This window comes from Lolium perenne, chromosome 6 (assembly GCF_019359855.2).
Source record: "Lolium perenne isolate Kyuss_39 chromosome 6, Kyuss_2.0, whole genome shotgun sequence".
In the NCBI taxonomy this organism is placed as follows: Eukaryota; Viridiplantae; Streptophyta; class Magnoliopsida; order Poales; family Poaceae; genus Lolium; species Lolium perenne.
Window position 1 is genome coordinate 149,285,664 of NC_067249.2, and position 24,053 is coordinate 149,309,716.

Genomic DNA, 24,053 nt, shown 5'->3' on the forward strand with positions numbered 1-24,053 from the left:
TTTTCGTACGCCAGCTCAAATGGTAGATCTTAATTTATGAAGTTTTGGGCAATTATAAAAATGTAAATTACTCTAGGAGTTAATTAATTGATATAGCTGAAGTGCCATCCCTAAAAACTGGTTTTGCATGCCGTAAACTTTAGGTGTGGTACAACAAAATATATTGTCTCAAATTAAATATTTCCATACTGCCCCTTACGTACCTTGTGGAAACACTTCCTGTACTCAGGGGTGGTGTAGCTTGAGCAAGGTTCCTGGAATAGAGCCTTCTTTGGTAGGGGCGGCGTGCAAGCGGAATTACCGACAGGTGGGTCCGCATGTGTCATGGCGGTTGCATGACGTAAAATGTCCTCTAGGCCGCCATCTTTGCTCCACGCATGGTCGGGACCTAGTACGGCCGCGAGCGGCGCGACGTTTAGAACCTGCATAATAAACAAACTTAGTCACATGAAAGGCAATTTATTGTTCGAATGCATTCAGAAAAGGAAAAAAACACTGGATGAACAAGGTAGCAAATCAGACATTAATTTTACCTCTTGGTCTGCAATGCCTAAATCGCCTAGCATTTCCTTCTCGGCGCTACGATCAAATTGCGGGGGTCCTGGGAAACAAGTATTGTAGGTACCATCGGTGTCGAATATGGAAGGTGCATCATTCATATCAAGAGGGAAAGGCGGGTCTCCGCATGCCCATGAAGAAATCTGCATACACGATTCATAATGAGAAGGAGGCAGGGAAATTTTGGTACAAAAAATTATCAAAAGGAAAGAAAGATAAAGATGTATCCCATGTATAGAAGAAAAGAAAGTAGAAAGAGCAAGTTGCATAAACGTAAACTATGACACATGGAGAAGGAGGCAGGGAAATCATGGTAAAAAAAATTATCAACTGGAAAGAAAAAGGAAAGAAAGATAAGCCTGTATCCTATATATAGAAGAAAAGAAACTAGGAAGAGCAAGCATTATGACCGTAATCAATGGCACATAGAGAAGAGGCCGGGAACTTTGGGTACAAAAATTTATCAAGACGAAAGAAAGACAAGGATGTATGCCATATATAGAAGAAAGAAACTAGGAAGAGCAGGGAGCATGACTGTAATCTATAGCACATAAACGAGAATGGAATGGCAGGAAACATTAATTGAGGGAGGGCAAGTACGCTGCAATGAATGCTGAGCTTTACCTGTCCTCCGTTCATGGCGGGCGAGAGAAGCAACGAGGACGAAGACGGTGTTCTTCCTCCGTCACAGTCCAGTGAAGCTGTGGACTGGAGTAGGAGTCTAGGAGAGCTGGGTGGGTTGAGACGTGAGAGTATTTATATCGGGCACACTGTGTGGCATCCCTCGGTGTAATCGGACGTGAGGTGGCTACAGTAGCATTGCATTAAATGCATGTGCAGGTCTAGGTCCCTATGGATAGGATTTTATGCAGTGGAGGAGTACCGACTCTGACTCTGGCCGTGAGCAAACATGCCTGTCAACGCTTACAAGGGCGCCGCCGTTATGTTAAAAAAGGCACTTTGTCTCCACCGTGAGCCATAAAGTTGGATCCCGGAACGGAAGATCCCCGCCATATTCTTGGGCCAGGCGGGGCAACCTGACACCCAACTCCTTTACTTGTACTTTGAGACTGTGCAATATATCAGCCAAAATCATACTACATGCTGCCACTCAAAGCCTGCAACTGTCAGTCCGTGTGTCCATTTGTGTTTGTCTAGAGCGGGCGGAGAAGGCATTGAAGCATACGTGGCATGCTTCTCGCTTTATTTGTGTTCCTGGTCATCTCAGCGGACAGCGGTATACTATTTTATTCATGCTCCATCAACAGGGAGATGGGCGTGCCAGGGCTTTCCCATCTAGTACTCCTACTTGCGATAGGATTACCCACTAAATTTGCTTTGGCCCTTGGCCATCGCGGGCGCCTGGTACGGAGATTTTCAAAGCGGTTGGCAAGAGCTGTTGACCATGTCAGTGACAGTGAAGGTAATAAAGTGTGTACACCGTCTAGTAAAGAATAAAAACCAGAAAAAATTTACATGAGTGTAAAGCTTTTGTAGCAAGTACATAAATATTTGTACATTTCGAATATATCCATATGGAAAGGCATAGCATGTTTTAAGAAAATTTATATGGAAAGGCATAAAGTGTGAACAAGTGTGTGCTCGACGCCTCAAGCGGCGGACCAATTTGCAAGTTTTCTCATTTGCACACGACAAAACGCTTCGTCCCTCCCATGTGGCTGACACGTGTCGACCGGTGGAAAACCCTAGATCGTACTGTCGTCGTTGCCTCCTCTCCTACCCTCTTCCTCGCCAATGCCAGAGGCCGCGGCTGAGCACAGCCCGGTGGCTGCATGCGAGGGCGAGGCTCTCTCGTCTTCTGGCTTGGATTGGAGGACGCGGGGGAAGCTCGTCTGGGCCAGAGCGGGACGTGCTTGTCGATCGCTATCGGCGTGACGGCGCTCGGGCCGGCCATGTTGCGGCGGCGCAATGGATGGAAAGTTGTACGTGTCGTGATTGGACAGTCTGCGACGTCGGCTAGGGCGGGCGACGAGGACTTTGGGCGGCACGGACTATGGTCATTCGCCTGTGAAGGCGCGTGGGTAAGGTAGGTGGACGCCGCGTGGCCAGTCGCCGCCCTCGCCGTTTGGGTTTCCGCGCATTGAAAACCGTCTTTCCGCGAGGCGCTGGCGCGTCCTTGGCCAAGTGGCGGCACAGGGTTGCCGGCGCTTCTATTGGGCTCAAACAACCGTCGGTGCCGTTTGTGGCGCACTTGTGTGAGCCTTTTTTTTTCTCTTGGCCCCCAAAACGCTATCTGGGCCGCTATCGGGCCGCAGGTGGAGATGCTCTTAAATGTTCAGGGACGGCATTGTTTTGCCGGTATGTCGTTGGCCTCCTCTGTATCTTTTCCTTTTTTATGACAGGCATATTTTTGCTGTGGTCCAGCGCTATTATCTCGCTTCGAAAAGTTGTATGGTGTTGTTGCTTTATTTATAAAGTGAGGCGAAACCCTAGTTCGAGAGCGAGGAGGAAATTTAATTTTCAATGAATACACCATTGACGCTGACGGCAACTATTATGATGCTACATTAGAACTCTCTAGGCCCCATTGAACATGTGTGAGATTTGTCATCTTCGAATTTATGTAGACAGTAAATATAGATACTACTTTCATGAAACCGAGGAAGTACATAAAGTGGGGAGCACTGGTAACCCGGTTTATTAAAATTCGAATAATGGTGGCCCAAATAATTAGCCAAACGGCATATACAATGCTAATTTATGTGATTACCACACACCCCGAATACACTAGTACAAAGATAAAGAAATGAATTCACATCATCTCCAACGCCGCGTTACATATACAGTTGGCAAAATCACCCGCACAACGTTATTGGTCGCACCGGTGGTTCCTTCCTTGATACATAGGGGTTCCCTACACCGGCAACCCCTATAATTTGTAGGGGTCTCGGCCAATTTCATGCAAATTAAGTTTCATCTTACAAAGTTATATCTTAAAATTTGGGTAAGAACATTTCTAAGTTTGTTGAAGATCAGAAAGTGTTTTGTGACGCTACGGCCCCTCCGCCCCTAACCCTCCGGCCCCAACCCTAACCCTCTTGCACCCCGCCCTCCGCCGCCGCTGCCGCCGGTAGCGCCGCCGGGGGCAAAGTCCCTTGGGGCGTGGCGGCGGCGGGGGCCCTTCCTCGTCGCCGCGTGCAGATCGGCGGCCGGATCCCCACCCCCTCGATGCTTGGCGGAGCAGACGCGCGTGGGATGGGCGACGGCGGCGGCGGCCCTCCTCCCGTCGGCTATATAAAATCGTTTGTCCGAGCGTGACCTCTGCCGAACGAGGGGAAGAGAGAGTTGTGGAGGAAGGGAGTGAAGAGCACACCATGAAACATGTATAAAATGCTACCATACAAATATGTGGGGAAGAAAAAAAAATGAACGGAGCTGCTGGGGTCGATGGCGTGGACGCGGAGAGTTGGCAAACCGACGAGACATTATATAGAAATAATTGAATGGGAGGTTACAGTAGCGGAAATCTTTTACTGCAACCATGATTATACGGAGTAACACTACATCTACGGGCTGTTTTCTACGGGATCACATCTACGGGCAGACGTGGAGCGAGGGCAGAAGGATTACGGCCCGAACAGCACGCAAGGCATAATATTCGCACCACTAAGGCACACCCACGTAATCCCGTAAGGCTGTTCCCGTAACAACAGCCCGTAAGTGTAGCTTTATTGGATTATACGTAGTACACGTTTTAGGTGGCAAAATACTGCGCTTCAAGGCTATTGCTACATAACTAGTACTAACTAGAAGGACTGTAATTATACAGGTAGATTATTGCAAAGAAAATATTCTTTTGTTTTTCCAGATAAGTGCGAACTAAAGTTGGAAGCCACAATTCCCGGGCATGCATGGCTGACATGTTGGAAGTAGGAGGTCAGGGTCCGTACGTATCACTCCATCACGGCTTTCAATCTTTTCCCGGCCGTGTCCGTCCAGCTTCTAGCACCTGGTGGAGGACGTTGTTCATTCGCAGCCGAGTACATCAGCATATACACGAATTCCCTTCTCATGTTTCCGACCAACAGCTGCTGCAAATGCAATATGAAAATGCAAAGTGTAAACTTTAGCATGAAAAATTAAAAAGGGTGCAACTACAATCTATTTGTACCTCCCTCCCTTTTGGTAGGCAAACGGACTTCTCGGTGAACCATCTCATGGAGTTCATAGCATACACTCCAGAATTCCACCTGCGAAAATTTGTGAATGTAACCACACGTGAGCATACAGATAATGCGGAATCGTAGTCAGTTTTAGAATCCGATTATATTGGGATAGTTCCACTTACTTCTTGCATGCATCGTCCGCCGGTAGCAGCTTCTTCTGCCATGTACCCCTTCCGATAGATTGGTTGTCAGCCAATGCGCGCATGCAGTACACGGCCTCGGCAACTAAACGGCTGGAGTACTGGTAGTGTTTTGCCATCAACTCAACTTGACGCGGAGAGGTAACCTCCGGATCCATTATGTAAAGAGTGGTTTCGGCGAAGTCGATTGCATAGCATGACCATGTTTCGCCGATTGGTACAGGCACTAGGGCCTGCTTATGCGGTGGAAAAATGCATGAGATGGAAGTTTTCAGTATTGTTACTGCAGAAGATAAGGAAAAGTACTTACAACGGAACAGTTGACAACTTCGTATTTTGGCGCCGGTGATACAAAAAAAAGAAGACTCTCGTCTTTCGTGCAAGTTTTGGCCAGTACTTTCTCCTGAAAGAGTAAATACAGTGGTAACTGTTAATTGTAGAAATACAGGTTTTTAACTAGTTTAGCAAAACAAATTAAATAATGCAGGGATGAGATCGTACTGCCCAGCGGGGATCGACCAAATGCCTTGCCTTACATCCATCTGCCTCTTTAAAAAAATCTCCATCCGTCTCCCTTAGCACCCTCACAAGTGCACTACACGTCTTCGTAGTATATACTGTGTTCCTGATCAACAACGTGTACAGATCGTTGCCAGTAAACTCTAACTCAGGCGGGCCCTGAATCTTTACCCATATACTGCCATTTCATATGAAGAACAAATTATTTTCCGAGCGCAGAAACAGAGTATAAAACCATAACTATTTCCCTCCATAACCAAATATTGTTATCTAGACCTCTAGATAAAAGTAGGACACTTATTTTTGGACAGAGGTAGTACAAAATATAACGTACATGCAGGTAATTAAGTGATTTTATGGAACAAAAACTTACGCATTTAAATCTAGAGGTGAAGCCTTGTTCAAGATCCACTCGGTTGTATTTATAACTTCTGCTTTATCCGATCGCCGTGATCTCCACAGTCGACAAAAAACATCGTGCCTCCTCTTACCCGTTGGCTTGTCATTACTATCAAGCGGCATCATGTGCGCGCAACAATTGTCATGAGGGCTACGGTTGACGAACTTTATCACCTCTTCGACGTAGAATGGTGCGCCTCCAGTCTCATAGCTTTGTCCATTGACGATAGGAGAAACGTAATGGGACGGCTGGTTTTGGACAACTTCTCCAACAAGGATTGGCGTACCTTCAAAAACATTTACCGAAACGACAGTAAGTTCAGATTAAGGCTACAAAGCTCACTAAGAACTAGATAATGCGATCGGTTACCTTGAATTGCAACATTAGGTTGAGACGGCGGAAGGCCCCTTGAACGGCCGTTGCCAGGCCACCCCATCGATGACAGAATGAACTTCATCACATTGTTTGTATGATTGGCCGCCTCCCGGAGCTCTTTAATGATGTACTGCGTCTGATCCGAGTTGGGTTGGAAGCGTCTTCCCTAATTAAAATATTGAATAAGAAGAAGTTGAAGAACAGAAAGTGCTAATGGAAGAAAGATATGCCCTGGGTGCTTGGCCATGTGTATCGTATTTTTTTCTAATTGGAAGAAACAAAGGAAAAGAATTACCTGTCTTAACTGTGGTGGTCGCTGTGAGTTCGTATCCCGTTTGGGTGGAGAGCTGGAGGCCTGCTCCTGTTGCCCACCCGTAGCAAGGCTGAGGGAAAGGGACGTGTTGGGTTCTTCCATCTGTAGCTCTGTGGTGTTGGTTTGCTCCTCTAGGGTGGGCATCGTCTATATACACTACAGGAATCTCTACCTATGCCGACGGCCTCCGGCCCTCGGCGTACCACAGCCTAGCCCTCGGCGTAGGGTACGCCGACGGGGACCCTCGGCGTAGCTCCTCGGGCAAGGTTGGCCTCGGCAGAAGCCACGTGGCCCTCGGCGTATCAGCGACCGTCGGCGTAGAAAGAGAGGGCCGAGGGCCAGGCCACCCGTCGGCGTACTAGCGCTCGGCGTAGCACGCTAACGGGCGCCGTCGTGCTGACGGCCGTTACGGCTACGCCGAGGGGGCAGCCGTCGGCGTACAGCACCACGCGTCGCATCCTGGCGAGCTGCGCTGCACGCTACGCCGAGGGGCGCGGTCGTCGGCGTACACCGCCACGCGGCGCGTCCTGGCGAGCTGCGCTGCACGCTACGCCGAGGGGCGCGGCCGTCGGCGTACACTGCCACGCGGCGCGTCCTGGCGGGCCGTGGCGCATCCTACGCCGAGCGGGTGGCCGTCGGCGTAGACTGCCACGCGTCGCGCCCCTGTTTCACTCGACGCTACCCCGAGGGGGTAGCCGTCGGCGTAGAGGGTGCCATATGGTTCATGTCGACGCTACCCCAAGGGGGAACCCGTCGGCGTAGAGATGACCATTTTTTCTTTTTTTTGCTGGTTTGGTTGTTTCCCAGGATTAGCAGCACATTAAATCACAAATTAATTCACACGAAATAGAGTAAGTGCAAATAGACATAACACGAAGTTCAAGTCTCATAACATAGTTGCGGATACATAGTCGTAGTCTCATAACATAGGTACAAGTGTCATAGTGCGGATACATAAGTAGCTACTATGGGACTACTAGAGGAGCTCGTCGCCGCTAAACACCGGCCCGGGCCGATTCCTTCTGGTAGAAGCTGCGGAAGAACCACCGGGAGAAGGACCGGGAGAAGTACCGGGAGAAGTACCGGGTGTAGCACCGGGAGAAGGACCACCATGATGAACCGGTGTCATGTCCCTCCCACCACCCTGGTTTCCGGAACATCCCGTTCCCTACACACATGTTCCCGAGATGTTAGCAATTTGCGAGGCAAAGGAAAGCCGTAGTATTCGGTTTGGCGAAGAACTTACCGTTGTTCTCCCATAGTACTCCGCAGCGAAATTCTCCTTCGATGGCATGTTTGGCGCCGGCTCCGGAAAGGGAGGCATCGGCCCTAAATCCGCTGTCTGTCCAGTTTGATTGCCCACAAACGACGCCTGCAAGATAGTTTACATGTCAGTCTTTGCAGAAATGAAGCATCAAACTAGGGGAAAGTGGGACTTGTCATCATTTGCGAAAACAAAGGTTGGAACTTACATGTATATATGCCATGTACTCCATGAACTGCTGCTGGTGCTGGTTGAAGGCCACCTGATATTCTTGATGAGCGGCCACGTAGGCCGCCTCGAAGTCAGGCTACAATTTCACAAATTCATGTCTCGTTAGCACTTAGCAATGTATGAACGAAAGTCGGAAAGAGGATGGAAATGAGGGAAACTTACGTCGTATGCGGGTTGCCGAGCCCGGCGACGAGGCGGGAGAGGGGGGCTGTCCTTGGTGAGTCCCGCCTTGAGACGCGTGAAGGTCGTGGTGAGGGTATGCTTGACGGCCTTGTTCATCATGGCGAGACGGCCATGCGGCAACCCTCCGGACGACAGGACCAACGACTCCTCGTCGACCTCCGCGCTCATGGGGTCATCCACCTCCGGGTGACGATGCCTCACCATCTCGCAGTAGTTCTCGACGTCCTCGGCGTAGGTGCCGAAGTACTCAGGGAGCGAGGGCTGAGGCTGCGAGAGATCGGGCTTCTTAAGCCGCATCTTGTTGTATATCTCGAGGTCAGACATCTCCTCCTCGGGTCCTAACGCGGCCCTCTGCATCGCGAAAGGAAATGTTGTGAGTACCAACTTTGAACCTGAAGGAAAATAAAATGTATACATACCGTCTTCCCCTTGTAGCGCTCAGAATCGAGGTTTCCCCCACAGTGTGTGCCACCGTCGCCTCGGTTCTCCGCGTTCCGCCTCGCCACGGCTGCAAAGTCCTCGTCCATCTTGAGCCACCTCGTCCTAACCATCTCCTCCCATGCCTCGGCATGCGGCTCGGCCCAATCGGGGATAACCTGAAAATGCAATACTCAACTCAATCTAATGCAATCGCAACTTAGTAGCAATGTAGAATCTCATTGACATTTTACTCACCGACATGTAGTCCTCCACCGTCATCTCGTACTCGGCCTTAGCATTCTTACCGACAATGTCCGGCTTATGGACCCTCTCGCCTCTCTCCGCCCAGAAGTGACCCGCGGACGTGATCCTTTGGTTGTACCACACCTGCGGTGTCAACCTCTCACAAGTCGCCCGCAAAGTCCTGTTCGCGGCCGTCTCCTCAACCTCGGGCGCCACACGATAAAAACACTTCAATCATGCAAAAAACAATTGTGAGATTCATGAGTTAGAACATTGGGGTCATCAAATATGAACGAAGCTCGAGAAAATATGTCTTACCCAAAACTTTCTCATCACGGCCTCAGCAGCCGTCGGGAAGCCTACGCCAGGGGCACTCTCGTAGTCCGTCCAAGTAGTGGCTAGCTTCTTCTCGCCAGCTGGGACAGTGCCGAGGGGATAGTACTTGCCCGGCCAGAACTTCCTAAGCAAAGCTCCAATCATGCTGCTAGGCAGGCGCCCCTTGACCCCCGGAGGAAATATCCAATTGCTGCACATGAAAATCAAACATTAGCACATGAAAATCAAACATTAGTACATGAAAATCGAAATTGCCAAATTAGTACACTTACTCAGGGCCAGTAGGAATAATAAGGGTCTTCGCCTCATGGGTCTTAGGCTCCTTCCTCTCGTCGGGGACTCTCGCTTCCCCACGAATCTTCAGTGCCTTCGGCCGCCCATCCTCCTCCGGAGTCTCAAACCCGCGGCTAGAGTCCTCCTCGGCTCTAGACTCCTTCTCCGCCTCCTCTCTAGACGTCCCCTCCAAAAAGAACCCGGAAGCAACGTCGCCTGAAGCCGAGGGTGGTGGCTCAAAGTCCGGTCCTCCCCAGCCACCTCCACCTCCACCTCCACCTCCACCTCCTCCCAAGCCACCTCCACCTCCACCACCTCGTCCCCGTCCTCGTCCTCGTCCTCCTCCTCCTACCGCAAAGTCCTCGTAACGCGGATTGCGACGCGGTTCCCTCTCACTCCTTCTAACATTGTTCTTGCGTTGTTGCATCTTCTTAAGCAAGCTCGACGAGTCCTCCTTGCCGCCGCTCATATTGTTCAATCACCTGCATTGAGAAAGAGAAAACAATTAAGAAGCATGTTGAAATATATATAAATAGTAAGCATAAAGACACTAAACAATTAAGAAGCATGTTCAAGAATATATAAATACTAAGCATAAAGATACTAAACAATAAAGAAGCATGTTGAAAAAAATATAAATACTAAGCATAAAGATACTAAACAAATAAGAAGCATGTTGAAATATAAACACATAAAAGACCCTCACCAGCCGTCATCAATCTCATCGTCAATCTCATTTTGTTTCTCCTTGCCACTATCACTATCACTATCTTTTGAGTAGTAAGTTGGATTTTGATAGATGGGTGGAGGCTCATCATCGCTATCATCTTCCACTTGTAACTTCTCGAGCATATCTATGTCCTTTAGATCCACCACTGACTCACCACGAAGTTTCGCATCGTTCCCGAGGTCCTCTTCAAGAACACATTCTAACTCAAAGTGCCCGAAGTCCTCTTCCTCTTGATAGAAAATTCCCTCGTATGTTACAGGGTCAATGTTGTTGTAATCGTCCTCGGAGGGAATCGGTAGGTTACCATGTGGCGATACACTGAACACGACTTCCCAGCCGTTGAGGGCCGCTTTCTGGCATGGGTACGGCAAATAATAAACTTGCTTGGCTTGGTGAGCAACAATATAGACATCGGCTCCAGTATAGGTGGTGGAAGGCTTAACTTCAACTAACCCAATGGACTTGGTAATTCTCTGTCCACCTCTTGGGTCGAACCAATGACACTTGAACACAACGAGATTGAGTTGTTTGTTTGTACGGTTGAAGGTCAGCTCGTATACATTCTCTAACCTCCCGTAGTAATCAAAGGTATCGGATCCTTTAGTGAAGACACCAGTATTTATCGTTTTTGGATTCGCCCGGCCCTTCTGGTGTGTCTCTGTATGGAATCGAAACCCATTCACGTCATACTTCTCATACTTCATGACGTCACGGTTACAACCTTGGGAAACACATCTCAACTCATCTGTCATCTCAACGTTTGCATCAGCTCCCTACAATCACGGTTCAAATTTGTTGTGTGCATTAGTTACGTGGAATAACAGGGACAAGTCACATATTGGTAGGTAAGAGGGACAGCTTAGACATTACTTTTTTCATGAACCAAGACACAAAGTTTATTTTTACTTCAGGAGCACCCTCTTTCAATAGAGTCTCCAACTCCGCGCCCGTGGGATCGCGCGGAAGCCACCACTGTTCATCCGTGAATTCGCTGAAAGGATACAATAAGCATTAGACCGAGTTGAGTGTAGGTGATCGAAACTAGATACAATAAGCATTACACCATGTTACCTAATGAAATCGTGACCGCCATCGTCGTCGTCCCCCCCCCACCACTTCCTTCATGTTCATAAGCACATAGAGCATTATGCAATCCTTCTCTTCCCTCTCCAATCTATATTTTTGTCCTTTACCAGCCTTGCCACCGGGACATTGGAATAGTTGAAGCTTGGGGTCATTCATGGGCACGTCGACATTGTAACGAGAGACCGGGTTATGCAGAGTGGGAACTTCATCAGGATAGTACGTTGTTGCGGCATCTGCCATCTCCCGAAGGCACGTTGCCTCAGCTATGCATGCTTCAATCTTGGCTTTGTTTCCAGTTATCTTCCGAATATACTTGAACTCTCTCTCAATACAAAACTGCCACCGAAACTGCACTGGGCCACCCAAGAGTGCCTCGTTTGCGAGGTGCACAATGAGATGTGCCATCGGAGTAAAGAAGCCTGGCGGAAAGATCATCTCCAAATTGCATAGCAACTCCGGCACTTGAACTTGCAGCTTCTCAATAACCTTAGGACATATCCGCTTAGCACGTAGCGTGCGGAAGAAATGGCTCAACTCCGCGAGCACTCGCCATATTTTCTCGGGGAGATACCCTCGAAGCATCACCGGCATCAGCCGCTCAATCCATATATGATAGTCGTGACTCTTGAGCCCGGTGACTTTTCCCGTCGAAAGATTGACTCCCTTGCTCATATTCGAACAATAACCATCAGGGAACATCACAACGTATTTTAGCCACTTGAATGCCTCCTTCTTTTGGATGGAATCAAGGCAGAAGTCGGCGTGCGGCTTGAACCAATTCTTTCGACGGCCAGTAGGACGTTGCATGTGTAATTTCTTCCTATCACAGAGCTTCTCAACATCGACTCTAGCCTTGACATTATCCTTTGACTTCCCGGGAATGTTTAGGCACGTGTGAAATAAGGACTCCGCGACATTCTTTACGGTGTGCATCACATCGATGTTATGGGGAAGTTCGAGGTCCTTGTAATACTCGAGCTTCGTTAAGGCTGCCTCGTGAGTCCAGTTGTGCGTTACACCATATCCCTCAAATTGATGGTCAGATTCCGATGCCGCTGGCACGAGAGCACGTAGCTCGGCATCAACAGCTATACCATCGAACTTTGGCACCTCTGTTACTTCATGCACAACTTTGCCTTTCTTGAAGTTCTTTTGGTCTTCTCTGAACGGATGCCTCCGTTTGAGGTACTGCCGATTCGTGTCAAACGCAACATACTTGCGACCCTTATTTAGCCAAAGGAACTCAAGTCGATGCCTGCACACTGGGCATGGCCATTTACCAGCTGTACACCATCCGCATGTTAGGGCGTACCCGGGCATGTCATGCATGGTATACTGCAACCAAACTTTCATGCAGAAGTTTGTCTTCGATGCTCGGTCGTACGTCAACGTCCCGTGGTGCCAAGAGTGGTTCAAATCATCCACAATCGGCTGCATGTAGACACTCAAGTTCTTCCCCGGGTAATGGGGCCCTGGAATGATCAGCGACAGAAACATGGTCTTCCTCGTCATTAGGACTCCGGGAGGGAGATTGAGCGGAATTACAAACACGGGCCAACAACTGTAAGTGGCAGTCGACATACCATATGGATTGAAGCCATCTGTAGCAATCGCAATTCTGACATTCCGAGCATCTACTAGGACACATAAAATGACGCCACGCGGCTCCGCTCGATTTTTTGGCTCCGTTTGCTTTGCCAACTGCGCAAAACGGGGCCGCCGGGACATGCGGTATGGCCGTACCGGGCGCGCGCGTGCACCCGTCCGCCAACGCGCGAAACGGAAAACATTTAGCACATAAAATGACGCGTCCTAGACCTAAAAACATTTTTCCCTCCATTTATTGAGCGAAGGAAAGTGTCGCCCCAGTTCAAATCCGGACAGTTTCCAATGGATTCGGCGGGGCACCGCAGGAAGCGGGTGGGATTCCCAGATGGCTTCCGCGCGCATATGGCATGTGATAGGTGGTGCGTAGGAGGTATCCTACCGCCGCGCGGAGGTCCCGCGCGATACTGAAATGCGCACCATGTAGCTGCTTCACAAAAAAAAGCCCTTCCGGCACCCCGAAAATGGAAAAACCCTCGCCCGTGGTTCGGATTGGAAATCCGCGACCGGGGCCTTGCTTCCCATCCTAAGGCCCACGCACGTGCCAAATATGGCCTCGTTCCGACAAACTATGTGGTGAAACGGGCCGTTTCCTACTCATTTCCCCTAAAAGCCATAGAACTCCGGACGAGATAGCCCTGTTCGTGAAGGGTTCTCCAAGATAATTGCCGTATCCCAGTTCCGTCTTTTGCAGTGGTTACTAGGACACATAAAATGACGCCACGCGGCTCCGCTCGATTTTTTGGCTCCGTTTGCTTTGCCAACTGCGCAAAACGGGGCCGCCGGGACATGCGGTATGGCCGTACCGGGCGCGCGCGTGCACCCGTCCGCCAACGCGCGAAACGGAAAACATTTAGCACATAAAATGACGCGTCCTAGACCTAAAAACATTTTTCCCTCCATTTATTGAGCGAAGGAAAGTGTCGCCCCGATTCAAATCCGGACGGTTTCCGGCGGATTCGGCGGGCACCGCGAGAAGCGGGTGGGATTCCCGGATGGCTTCCGCGCGCATATGGCATGTGATAGGTGGTGCGTAGGAGGTATCCTACCGCCGCGGAGGTCCCGCGCGATACTGAAATGCGCACCATGTAGCCGCTTCACAAAAAAGCCCTTCCGGCACCCGAAAATGGAAAAACCGTCGCCCGTGGTTCGGATTGGAAATCCGCGACCGGGGCCTTGCTTCCCATCCTAAGGCCCACGCACGTGCCAAATATGGCCTCGTTCCGACAAACTATGTGGTGAAACGGGCCGTTTCCTACTCATTTCCCCTAAAAGCCATAGAACTCCGGACGAGATAGCCCTGTTCGTGAAGGGTTCTCCAAGATAATTGCCGTATCCCAGTTCCGTCTTTTGCAGTGGTTACTAGGACACATAAAATGACGCCACGCGGCTCCGCTCGATTTTATGGCTCCGTATGCATTGCCAACTGCGCAAAACGGGGCCGCCGGACATGCGGTATGGCCGCACCGGCGCGCGCGTGCACCCGTCCGCCAACGCGCGAAACGGAAAACATTTAGCACATAAAATGACGCGTCCTAGACCTAAAAACATTTTTCCCTCCATTTATTGAGCGAAGGAAAGTGTCGCCCCAGTTCAAATCCGGACAGTTTCCAGCGGATTCGGCGGGGCACCGCAGGAAGCGGGTGGGATTCCCAGATGGCTTCCGCGCGCATATGGCATGTGATAGGTGGTGCGTAGGAGGTATCCTACCGCCGCGCGGAGGTCCCGCGCGATACTGAAATGCGCACCATGTAGCTGCTTCACAAAAAAAGCCCTTCCGGCACCCCGAAAATGGAAAACCAAGTGTGGGCCCATGTATGCGGAAATCGTCAACGCCGGGTACATGCAAGGTTAGACAAACCTTACATCACACTTGTACACATATGTTAGGGACAAATGCAAGTTTTCAAGCGATTCCGACGCTCCGGTGATCTGTATCTTGGGAAACCCTAGGGCGCGGACCCTGCAGATCTACCCCTATAGCTTTCTCCGTGCGAGGGTTTACCAATGGATTTTTTATTTGCTTTGCTTTGTTTAGGACATATGCACATGGAAACCATAGGTTTGGAATGAAATAGGCCCCGGATGAGCCGTAGCAGGAGTTTCCACATACAAATCCTGGATTTTACCAAGTGTGGGCCCATGTATGCGGAAATCGTCAACGCCGGGTACATGCAAGGTTAGACAAACCTTACATCACACTTGTACACATATGTTAGGGACAAATGCAAGTTTTCAAGCGATTCCGACGCTCCGGTGATCTGTATCTTGGGAAACCCTAGGGCGGGGACCCCGTAGATCTACCCCTATAGCTTTCTCCGTGCGAGGGTTTACCAATGGATTTTTTTATTTGCTTTGCTTTGTTTAGGACATATGCACATGGAAACCATAGGTTTGGAATGAAATAGGCCCCGGATGAGCCGTAGCAGGAGTTTCCACATACAAATCCTGGATTTTACCAAGTGTGGGCCCATGTATGCGGAAATCGTCAACGCCGGGTACATGCAAGGTTAGACAAACCTTACATCACACTTGTACACATATGTTAGGGACAAATGCAAGTTTTCAAGCGATTCCGACGCTCCGGTGATCTGTATCTTGGGAAACCCTAGGGCGGGGACCCTGCAGATCTACCCCTATAGCTTTTTTCGTGCGAGGGTTCACCAATGGATTTTTTTAATTTCTTTGCTTTGTTTAGGACATATGCACATGGAAACCATAGGTTTGGAATGAAATAGGCCCCGGATGAGCCGTAGCAGGAGTTTCCAGCGATTCGGACGCTCCGGTGGTTTGTATCTAGGGAAACCCTAGGGGGCGGGGACCCCGCAAATCTACCCCTAGGGTTAGGGTTAGGGTTAGAGTTAGGGTTAGCAATGGACTTTTTTCCTTTGTTTTAGGACATATGTACATCGATAGCAGATGTTGGGCCTACTGGATCCCGTCGACCCGTCTACGAAGAGCGTCACTCGTGGGATCTACATAAGCCATCTACCATTTTTTTCTTTAAAAAAGTAACTATTTTTACATAATTCATACTAGTACATAAATAAAACCAACATAATATGAAGTTAATGACCAAAAAGAAAAAAAGAAAAAAAAATGTATGCCGAGGGTGGCCGTCGGCATAGGTGGGTGATGCCCTATGCCGAGGGTGGCCCTCGGCGCCTCGCTGACGCCGTGACCGGGCCGTCACGGCCGGAGCGGGACCGGAGCAGATGCTCGTGCTACGCCGACGGCCTTGGGTACGCCGAGGGTGGCCGTCGGCGTATCCGTCTCTACGCCGAGGGGATGTCTACGCCGAGGGGCTCTTTGGGCCGCTGCCCTGGACCGGACGTACGCCGACGGCCCCGACATTTGGCCGTCGGCGTACGCCACGGCCGTCGGCGCATCGCGCCATTCCTGTAGTGATAGAAGGGTGCGGTGTGAGGACATGTAAGTGCTCATGTCTGAAGAATATGTATTTAAAAGGAAAGTTCGTATGCTGCTTCGGTAGAGCATACTTACAGGGCAAGAATTCTCTATTCACATGCGTGGCAAATGTTGCTCGAGATAGCCGGAAAGCAGTGCCACCACCGAAGAACACATTTAGGGCAGACTTGTTGCAAATAAAGGCTACAGTGCAACGAGCAGACGCAATTTTTTGTTGCCTCGGCTTACTTTACTGCAGCATGATTCAGAGGTTATTCAAAGCGGTGGAAATGTCCACCTAAAGGAGATAAGACCAGCCGAGTACCAGCTGCTTTATCTTACCTCTGCAACACACGATGTCCAAAGAATTGCTGTGCGTTGATGCTTCGGTATAAATGACGCTGGCTCTCCAGGGAATGGCACTCACCTCCTTAGTCGCTTCTTAGCTATCATCTGAAATCACTCGCGCAAAAGGAAGATGCTGGGCCGCGCACCCTCCCCATCAGAGAATAGCGGCGTAGCTCCCATGAATGAAGCGCCTCCTTCGCCTCCAAGAGGCGAATTCTTTGAGCTGCGTGGAGTCCGTCGCCCGCGGGAGGAAGAGCCGGTGATGGAGGAGAAGGAGAAGAAGGCCATGGAGGTGGATCAAGAAGAAGCTGACTCGTCCAAGCTCATCAACGTGGAGGTGCAGGAACACCAAGACTATAAGCGCGCGCGGCGTGCCATAGAGGAACTTGAGGCGTCAAATGCAGAGTTATTCGCATGGATTGATGCTGGCTGCCCCGACGACGACGAGTCGACGACACTGAAGAGTCGGGGAAGGATGCGATGGACATGCAGCATTGGGGAGCATGTACTGACCCCGATGCACCGGAATCGTCTGTGGGATCCTCCAGGAGAATGAAGGCAGAGAAGCCGGCCACTGTCTGCGTCGGCAAAGGGAAAGAGGTCATTGACTTGTGCTCGGACGACGACGAAGAAGAATGAAGACTTATATGGAACTTAAGCAACATAATATAATACGCCGGGCGTTGTGCGTCCCTGCGTTAGTTTAATCTGTATTAGCGTACTTGTACCTATTTTGTACCCTTTCTTCTCCATCTGTTTTAAGTTCTTGCCTCGCTACTACGTTTTTAATTGCCATCGTGTTCGCTATATATTACTTAAAATAACTCGGCCGCTCAGTGCACTAGGTCACCATCTTTGTATTATGGGGACTGGCGGTCTGGCGCACTGCTGATAATTTAACGGAGAATCGAGCGCTTTGAACTTCAGGCATAATCCACCAATTAACACGTCTTTTTTCCCACCTTCCTCCGTAACACAGCCTTGGCATGAGAAAAAAATACCCTAATCTCGCCTCACCACCACCGGTGATAAGAGCGGCAGGCACCTATAATACCATCGAACATCGATGATCATGCCAGTCGCCATCGCGGCCACCTCCGATACTACCATCGGCCACCGAAGGTGCTACCACCGACAGTCGCTGGTGGCAGTACCGACGACCGCGGGGGCTGGGAGCACTCGTAGTCGGTGCTTGAACGGTGCGTCGCCGATGGTATCACACTCCACTTAGGAGGCTGCAACTGGCCGTCGTTGGCACTTCAACCGCACTACGCAAATGGTACCACCGTCCACTACGGGGGCTGCGAGCGGTCATCATCGGCGCTTCAAAGGCGCGCCGCCAATGTTACCACCCTCCACCGTGAGGGTTGCGAGCGGCCATCATTGGCGCTTGAACCGCGCACCAACGATGGGACCACCGTCCACTGCGGGGGGGGGGGGGGGGGGGGGGGCTGCGAGCGGTCATCATCGGCGGTTCAACCGCCCGCTGCCGATGGTACCACTATCCACCTCCCGATCGTACGAAAGACCAACATGGATGTTGCGAACCGCCATTTGCGGTTCTACAACGGCCAGCACAGATGGTACCTTTTGCCACTTACGGGGTTGTGAGTGGCTACGGGTGTTGCGACCGGCCATCGTCGGCGCTACAACCGCGCGACACTGATCGTAGGAATGACCAACCCAGATGCCGCGAGCCGCCGTTTACGGTTCAACAACCGGCCATCACCGTGGTAGCATCTGCCAGAGTTGATGCTGCGAGCCTTCGTCGCCGGTGCTACAACTGGCCACCGCCCATGCCGCGAGCCGCCATCGTCGGTGCTATAACCGGCCACCGCCAATGCTACCATCCACCAACACCGATTGTGCTAGCCTGTGTCACTGGTGATACAACCGGGCAACACCGATGCTACCATCTGAGACCATTTTTGATGCGAGCCTCCGGCAGCGGTCCTACAACCGGGCACCACTGATGATGTGAGTCTCCCTCACTGGTGCTACAACCGTCCACCACTGATGCTACCATATGCAACCACCGATGATGTGGGCCTCCATCGGCGGTGATAAAACCATCCACCGCTGGTGCTACAACTGGCCAGCACCGATGCTACCATATGCCACCATCGATGATACGAGCCTCCGTTGGTGGTGCTAAAACCAGCCACCACCGATGATACGAGCCTCCTTCACTGGTGCTATAACCGGCTAGCATCGATGGTACCATCTGCCATCATCGATGATGCGAGCCATGTCGACGGTGCTACAACCGGGCAACACCGATGATGCGAGCCTCCATCGCCGGTTCTACAACCACCCATCGCCGATGTTGCTACTCGTAGCGGTTGATGCTTCCATCATCCACCGCGGATGCAGGAAGGCACGGTCATCGGTGCTTTCAGCCATGTAGGCCAACATCGTCATTGCAAGCCGTAGTGGAAGAAATCATGGTTGAGACCCTATGCTATTGGCACGGAAGCGAGGTTTAGTCGCGCGTCAGGGAGACAGACGATTATGTCGAAGGTCATGGACTTGTAGAGGTCGATGTCCCACCGGTGATTGGCATGAATGTAGTTGTCTATGGTCCTTTCCAAATTGGGGGCGTGGGGATGGACGGGGAGAAGTCTATCTCGCGATCGACTTTGTGGCGCTTGACGAAGCAGGCGTGCTCCATGGCGGCGGAGCTCTCGGACAGTAGGCCATGAGCAAGAAAGAGAAAGAGGAGAGATCGAAGGGGCGAATCTATTGAGTCCGGCCCTTCGCGAATCAGATATTACATGCTTGGAATTGCATTTTCTATGATGGGAATCGATTGTAAGAAAAATATAATGGTCATGTAATTACTGTTTTACTTTTCGTACCACAATTACAAAGATACTGAAAAACATAATGACTTACATTATGGCATACATAATAACTTAAATTCATCTTTGTTACAGTTTTACCAATACAAATATATGAAAATAACACATAATGTCATAGGTTCATGGAATTACATCATTCCTACTATTTATTGGGGCCGCAACATGCATCGGAATTATAACTATCCACGAGATAACCCGCGATGTTGACAAGACATAGGCGATTCAAGTTGCCTTGTAACGGTTCTCATCAGTCGTGTTGTAAATTTCGCCGATACTAGCCAGGTCGTTGAGTAAGGCTCTGCAAACATATGAACCGCAACAAGTTACTGGAAAGTGTTTAAAACATATAGATTAAATTTAAAAATTGTGATTTAATCATTGTCCTACTTACTTAGCGGTTGCCTCATCGGTATTTGTGACTTGGCAAATGACTTTGATGCAAACACCTTCTAATGTGCCACTAAAACGAAAAATGTATGCTATTAGCTATGAACAACAAATATAAAGACAAATTGTTAAGCTAAGAAAGAAAAGAGTTAAATTATTACGGCTGGTCGTTATCTTTGATAGCTTGCATGATTGCCACGGACGGTGGGGTCCCTATTGTGGCAGGTTGTTTAAAGTCGTTTCCATCTTCATCACAAGAAGGCAAGGCCACGTGGCTACAATCTGCAACACTTCCCTGGGCCTGTGCATTTTTTTCTCTAGCCATCTCCAGAAATTGTAGCTTTATGTTAATAAAAGGAAGAATTATTTTATCATGATTTACGCTGGTGCGAACAAACCTTTTCCAACTGCAAGAACGAATGTATGCAATCAAGGAAGTGATGAGTAATTCTGTCGAAATTCGTAATCTTCCTGTAATTATGATAACAAAAGTTAGCAAAAAGTGAGTATTGACTGGCGGGCCTAGGAAAAATTGGTTACTGTAAAATGTTTACCTGACCGAATAAGCAGAAACAACAGGCTGGTTGGAATTATATATGATTCTACCCACAACGCATGCATAATCTCCAGGTCTGTTTTAAACGGCAAGAGCATCAATTAATAGTTTGGACAGAAATGTTTCTTTACATTCAAAGTAATAGTTGGAGAAAATGTACGTCATGAATTTTTGTGTTTTTTTACTTACTGAACTTCGGTAAATTCGTCTATGTTGACAAAGTCGTCCACCCTGAGGCAGTGCAAGGTTATCGAAATGGAACGGGATTTTCAAATTTTAACTGAATATTAAGATGATTTTATAAAAAAAATATGAAACACGTACCAATAAATTCCATTTATGAGTCCGGTGCCATCTTCGATGTCAAAATTGCCTTTGCCACCTGACAACTCTTTTCCAACTATCCTTCCAAGTATACGGACCTGCTTGTGTTAAAACGGGAGTAGTTATTGTTGACGTGTACAAATAGATTGCCAAGCCCTTTCCATTAGTTCGAACTTTTGATGAAACACGTACCAATAAATTCCATTTATGAGTCCGGTGCCATCTTCGATGTCAAAATTGCCTTTGCCACCTGACAACTCTTTTCCAACTATCCTTCCAAGTATACGGACCTGCTTGTGTTAAAACGGGAGTAGTTATTGTTGACGTGTACAAATAGATTGCCAAGCCCTTTCCATTAGTTCGAACTTTTGGTTTAAGTGCCTAGTGCATGAAGCTTAACATGGGATCAGAGCCCCAGCTCTCGAGTTCAAATCCTGGCTTTCACAATTTGTTCTAAATTCCTCACAGCCTGCTTCCGTGTGGCGTGTGATCCCGGCGCTGCCCTTTTGCCTCTCTACTGCGTGAATAACTGTGTTTTTTTTGGGAAAACATATATTTTTAAATTTAACCTAAATTTAACACGAAAACATCTCCCGTTCGTATTGTTGAGTTGGCCAAAGATTACAAAATTTATCTTAAATCATACCCAAATTTATATTTATTTGACAATGGAGACAGTAATGATAACTACTGCCCGAATGAAGTTACCAACACTTGATGTCTTACAAAAAAAATTATCACGCCTTACTTGTTAATGGGGTAGCAAATTTAAATGGGCAACATTCAAAAACTTCAGCAAACAATCGACCATGGCGTCGCACGGTAGGATGGGGGGTTTGGGACACCGAAGCACAGGTCCTATAAGAATTTCAAGATATGCTTCTGAAATCACTTACGTTTGTAATAGCAGTATGGTTGATAACAATGCGCTCGCCACCTGCCTTGGCCATCGCGTCATGGATTTGCTTGATGGTCACGGGCATCAGGCATGGATCACTGAACACCTGGATGGGCGAGAGGATAAATATTCGAAAGTTGAAGAAAGTTTTTGAATAACGCTAATTAAACGTACCGCTACAGGCTGGCTTGAATCTGATGAAGACTGTACCGGATTTGGCACAACCTCCAGCTTGGCCTGCGAGTTTTCTGATGGCTCGAAGAGGGAGGCCATTGGAGAGGGACAGTCTTCCTTGGTGTGCGGGGAGAAGCTGTCTACAAATGGGTGTTTATATAGATCTGGTTCGGCCAGAAAGGGGGACTCAGTGTTGATTGGTGTACAGGGAGAAGGTGGGAACACCGTAAGCAGGGTAAATTTATACGTATACGGGTAACTTTAAATCAGCTGGCTGCAGGTCTTAAGGAAAAAAAAAAGATAATAAAATCAAAATACTTTATTGCAATACGATGGAAACTTGAGATTACATATGTGATTACAGTACACGTAAATGGCGTTCAAGACATGTCGACTTTCTAGCTGAAGTGGGGAAGCTGCTATTAGCTTATCTTTTAATCATCTATATCCTGCACGAACTGCGGTGGTAGCTTCCCCATATTTTGCTTGATGTTCATCATGTCGAACAGTAAGTCCTGACGATTCTTCAGGCAAGTTGATGGCTGCACAAGATTTATGCGGAGGCACTGTCAGACAAAGCGATAGAAAGAACGTTGCGAGCATATTATATGATAAGTATAAGAAAAAGAGACCTGCTGCCAAAGGGATAGATAACTTTACTTACGTCGCGAGTGTAGGCTTCGTGGCTCAGTCCGGTGAAAGTCTGACAGAATTTCAAGCATGTGACACCAGACTCCGCCCTGCTAGGTATTGCTGTCAGAATTACTTTGGTGGTTGAATGCCTCATTGTTATCAACTCTACAAAAGGTTACGCACCTGCGGTCGAGAGTATCTTTGCAGCCTCGCACGGCATCGTGGGAGAACACGCGGGTCCACTTTTCCCACTGCACTGCCCATCCGTCGAAAAGCTTGGCAATGCAGGTCCTCATGGCGCCGTCGATGAGGTCCACTGCCTCCCGGACTGCTGTGATCACTCCCCCGTCCGAATCGACTAGACCGGGCACAAAGACAGTCAATCGAGACCTCTTCATATCCCAGGCAAGGGCCATCCATGATCCTTCCAGGTCTGCCATCGCGAGTAGCTGTCGCAAAACGAAAACAAAGATTGGCACATATGTCAGAGTAATCACTTAGTTTCTTTTCTTTTGGTTGCTGAACTTTGTCTTGTCAAGACTCTTCTCCTTAATTAATGCATAGTGGTAAATTTTTTCGCACTTGCTTTCAAAAAAATTGGTACAAGAAAACGAATTAATTAATAAAATTCGGATGCAGGACCGACCAACTGGCATCTCCACACATCGTACTTGATGTGTTCTCCTAGAAACAGCGAGCTAGCCTCGAGAAGATCGTCCTCAGATTTGCTGGAGTTTGCTAGTACCTGTACAAGTTTAAACAGACACAGAGGAATTTCGCTGAGCTGAAAAAACTGCATATGCCCAGGATGGATGGAATTAATCCCGCAGAAAAACATACCCATAAACCTGTCTCAACGAAATGCCTCCATGTCAGGGTGTTGTGTTCGCCATAAAGGGATTGGTCTTGTTGCTTGAAACGCCTAAAAGCCAGGTCAACAAGAGGCCGTGATGCAACGCCTCCCATTTTCATTTCGGCTCCAATTACACCAGCTGTAAGCTTTATGATCTTCGGCGTACAATGGAGAACCCAAATACTGGACGTGCAAAATTATAAAACCGTTACCATACATTTATGTCCAAACAGAATTGTATAGTTAAATAAGAATCAAAATCCTGATGTACCTGAAGTTGCCGTTCGTGTTGCTTGTTGCAAAGACGTAGAACTCCTCAACAGATTTTGCGTCCGCAGCTGCTGGACTTTTATCCATCATCCATGGAGATTTCTGAAATATTACACTCCCTTGTAATACCTTGGGTCGGGTAAACAATGCTTCAACGCGATTGTTCAGCTGGGTTTCTATCTTTATGGCATCGAGTGCCTTCCTAGCGGTAACGAAGGATTTAGATAGAAAAGATGTAGCAGTGCCCGAAACACCTGTGGCCTTTGCCTTCAAACCAACGCGGCGATGATTTAAATCCTGAGTAGCCGCCACATCCAATGGTGGCGTGTTTTCATCAGGACAAACTGTACTCCCATGACCACATGATGCATCGCCCGGCACAATTGGGGAAACCGTCAATGCAGGTCTCTTAGATGGCGGGGATGTAGCTTTAATTGATTATGCAGGTACAATAAAAAGTAAAAAATAAATTATTACA

General features: G+C 48.8%; 2 protein-coding genes across 2 annotated transcripts; both read right to left on the reverse strand.

The window, feature by feature from the left end:
- Positions 1 to 19,702: 19,702 nt before the first annotated feature.
- On the reverse strand, positions 19,703 to 21,918 carry LOC127310307 (replication protein A 32 kDa subunit B-like). The gene is made up of 8 exons (XM_051340991.1): positions 21,856 to 21,918; positions 21,644 to 21,751; positions 20,748 to 20,845; positions 20,613 to 20,654; positions 20,422 to 20,499; positions 20,266 to 20,338; positions 19,872 to 19,966; positions 19,703 to 19,778 (listed from the first exon to the last, which is right to left on the reverse strand). Exons 1-8 carry the CDS (start codon positions 21,916 to 21,918, stop codon positions 19,703 to 19,705), a joined length of 633 nt encoding a protein of 210 aa, XP_051196951.1.
- Positions 21,919 to 22,159: 241 nt separating this feature from the next.
- On the reverse strand, positions 22,160 to 23,991 carry LOC139832070 (uncharacterized). The gene is made up of 6 exons (XM_071821499.1): positions 23,577 to 23,991; positions 23,293 to 23,488; positions 23,099 to 23,197; positions 22,636 to 22,901; positions 22,484 to 22,559; positions 22,160 to 22,361 (listed from the first exon to the last, which is right to left on the reverse strand). The coding sequence occupies exons 1-6, from the start codon at positions 23,663 to 23,665 to the stop codon at positions 22,254 to 22,256; spliced, it is 834 nt and encodes a 277-aa protein (XP_071677600.1). The 5' UTR covers positions 23,666 to 23,991; the 3' UTR covers positions 22,160 to 22,253.
- Positions 23,992 to 24,053: the final 62 nt, after the last annotated feature.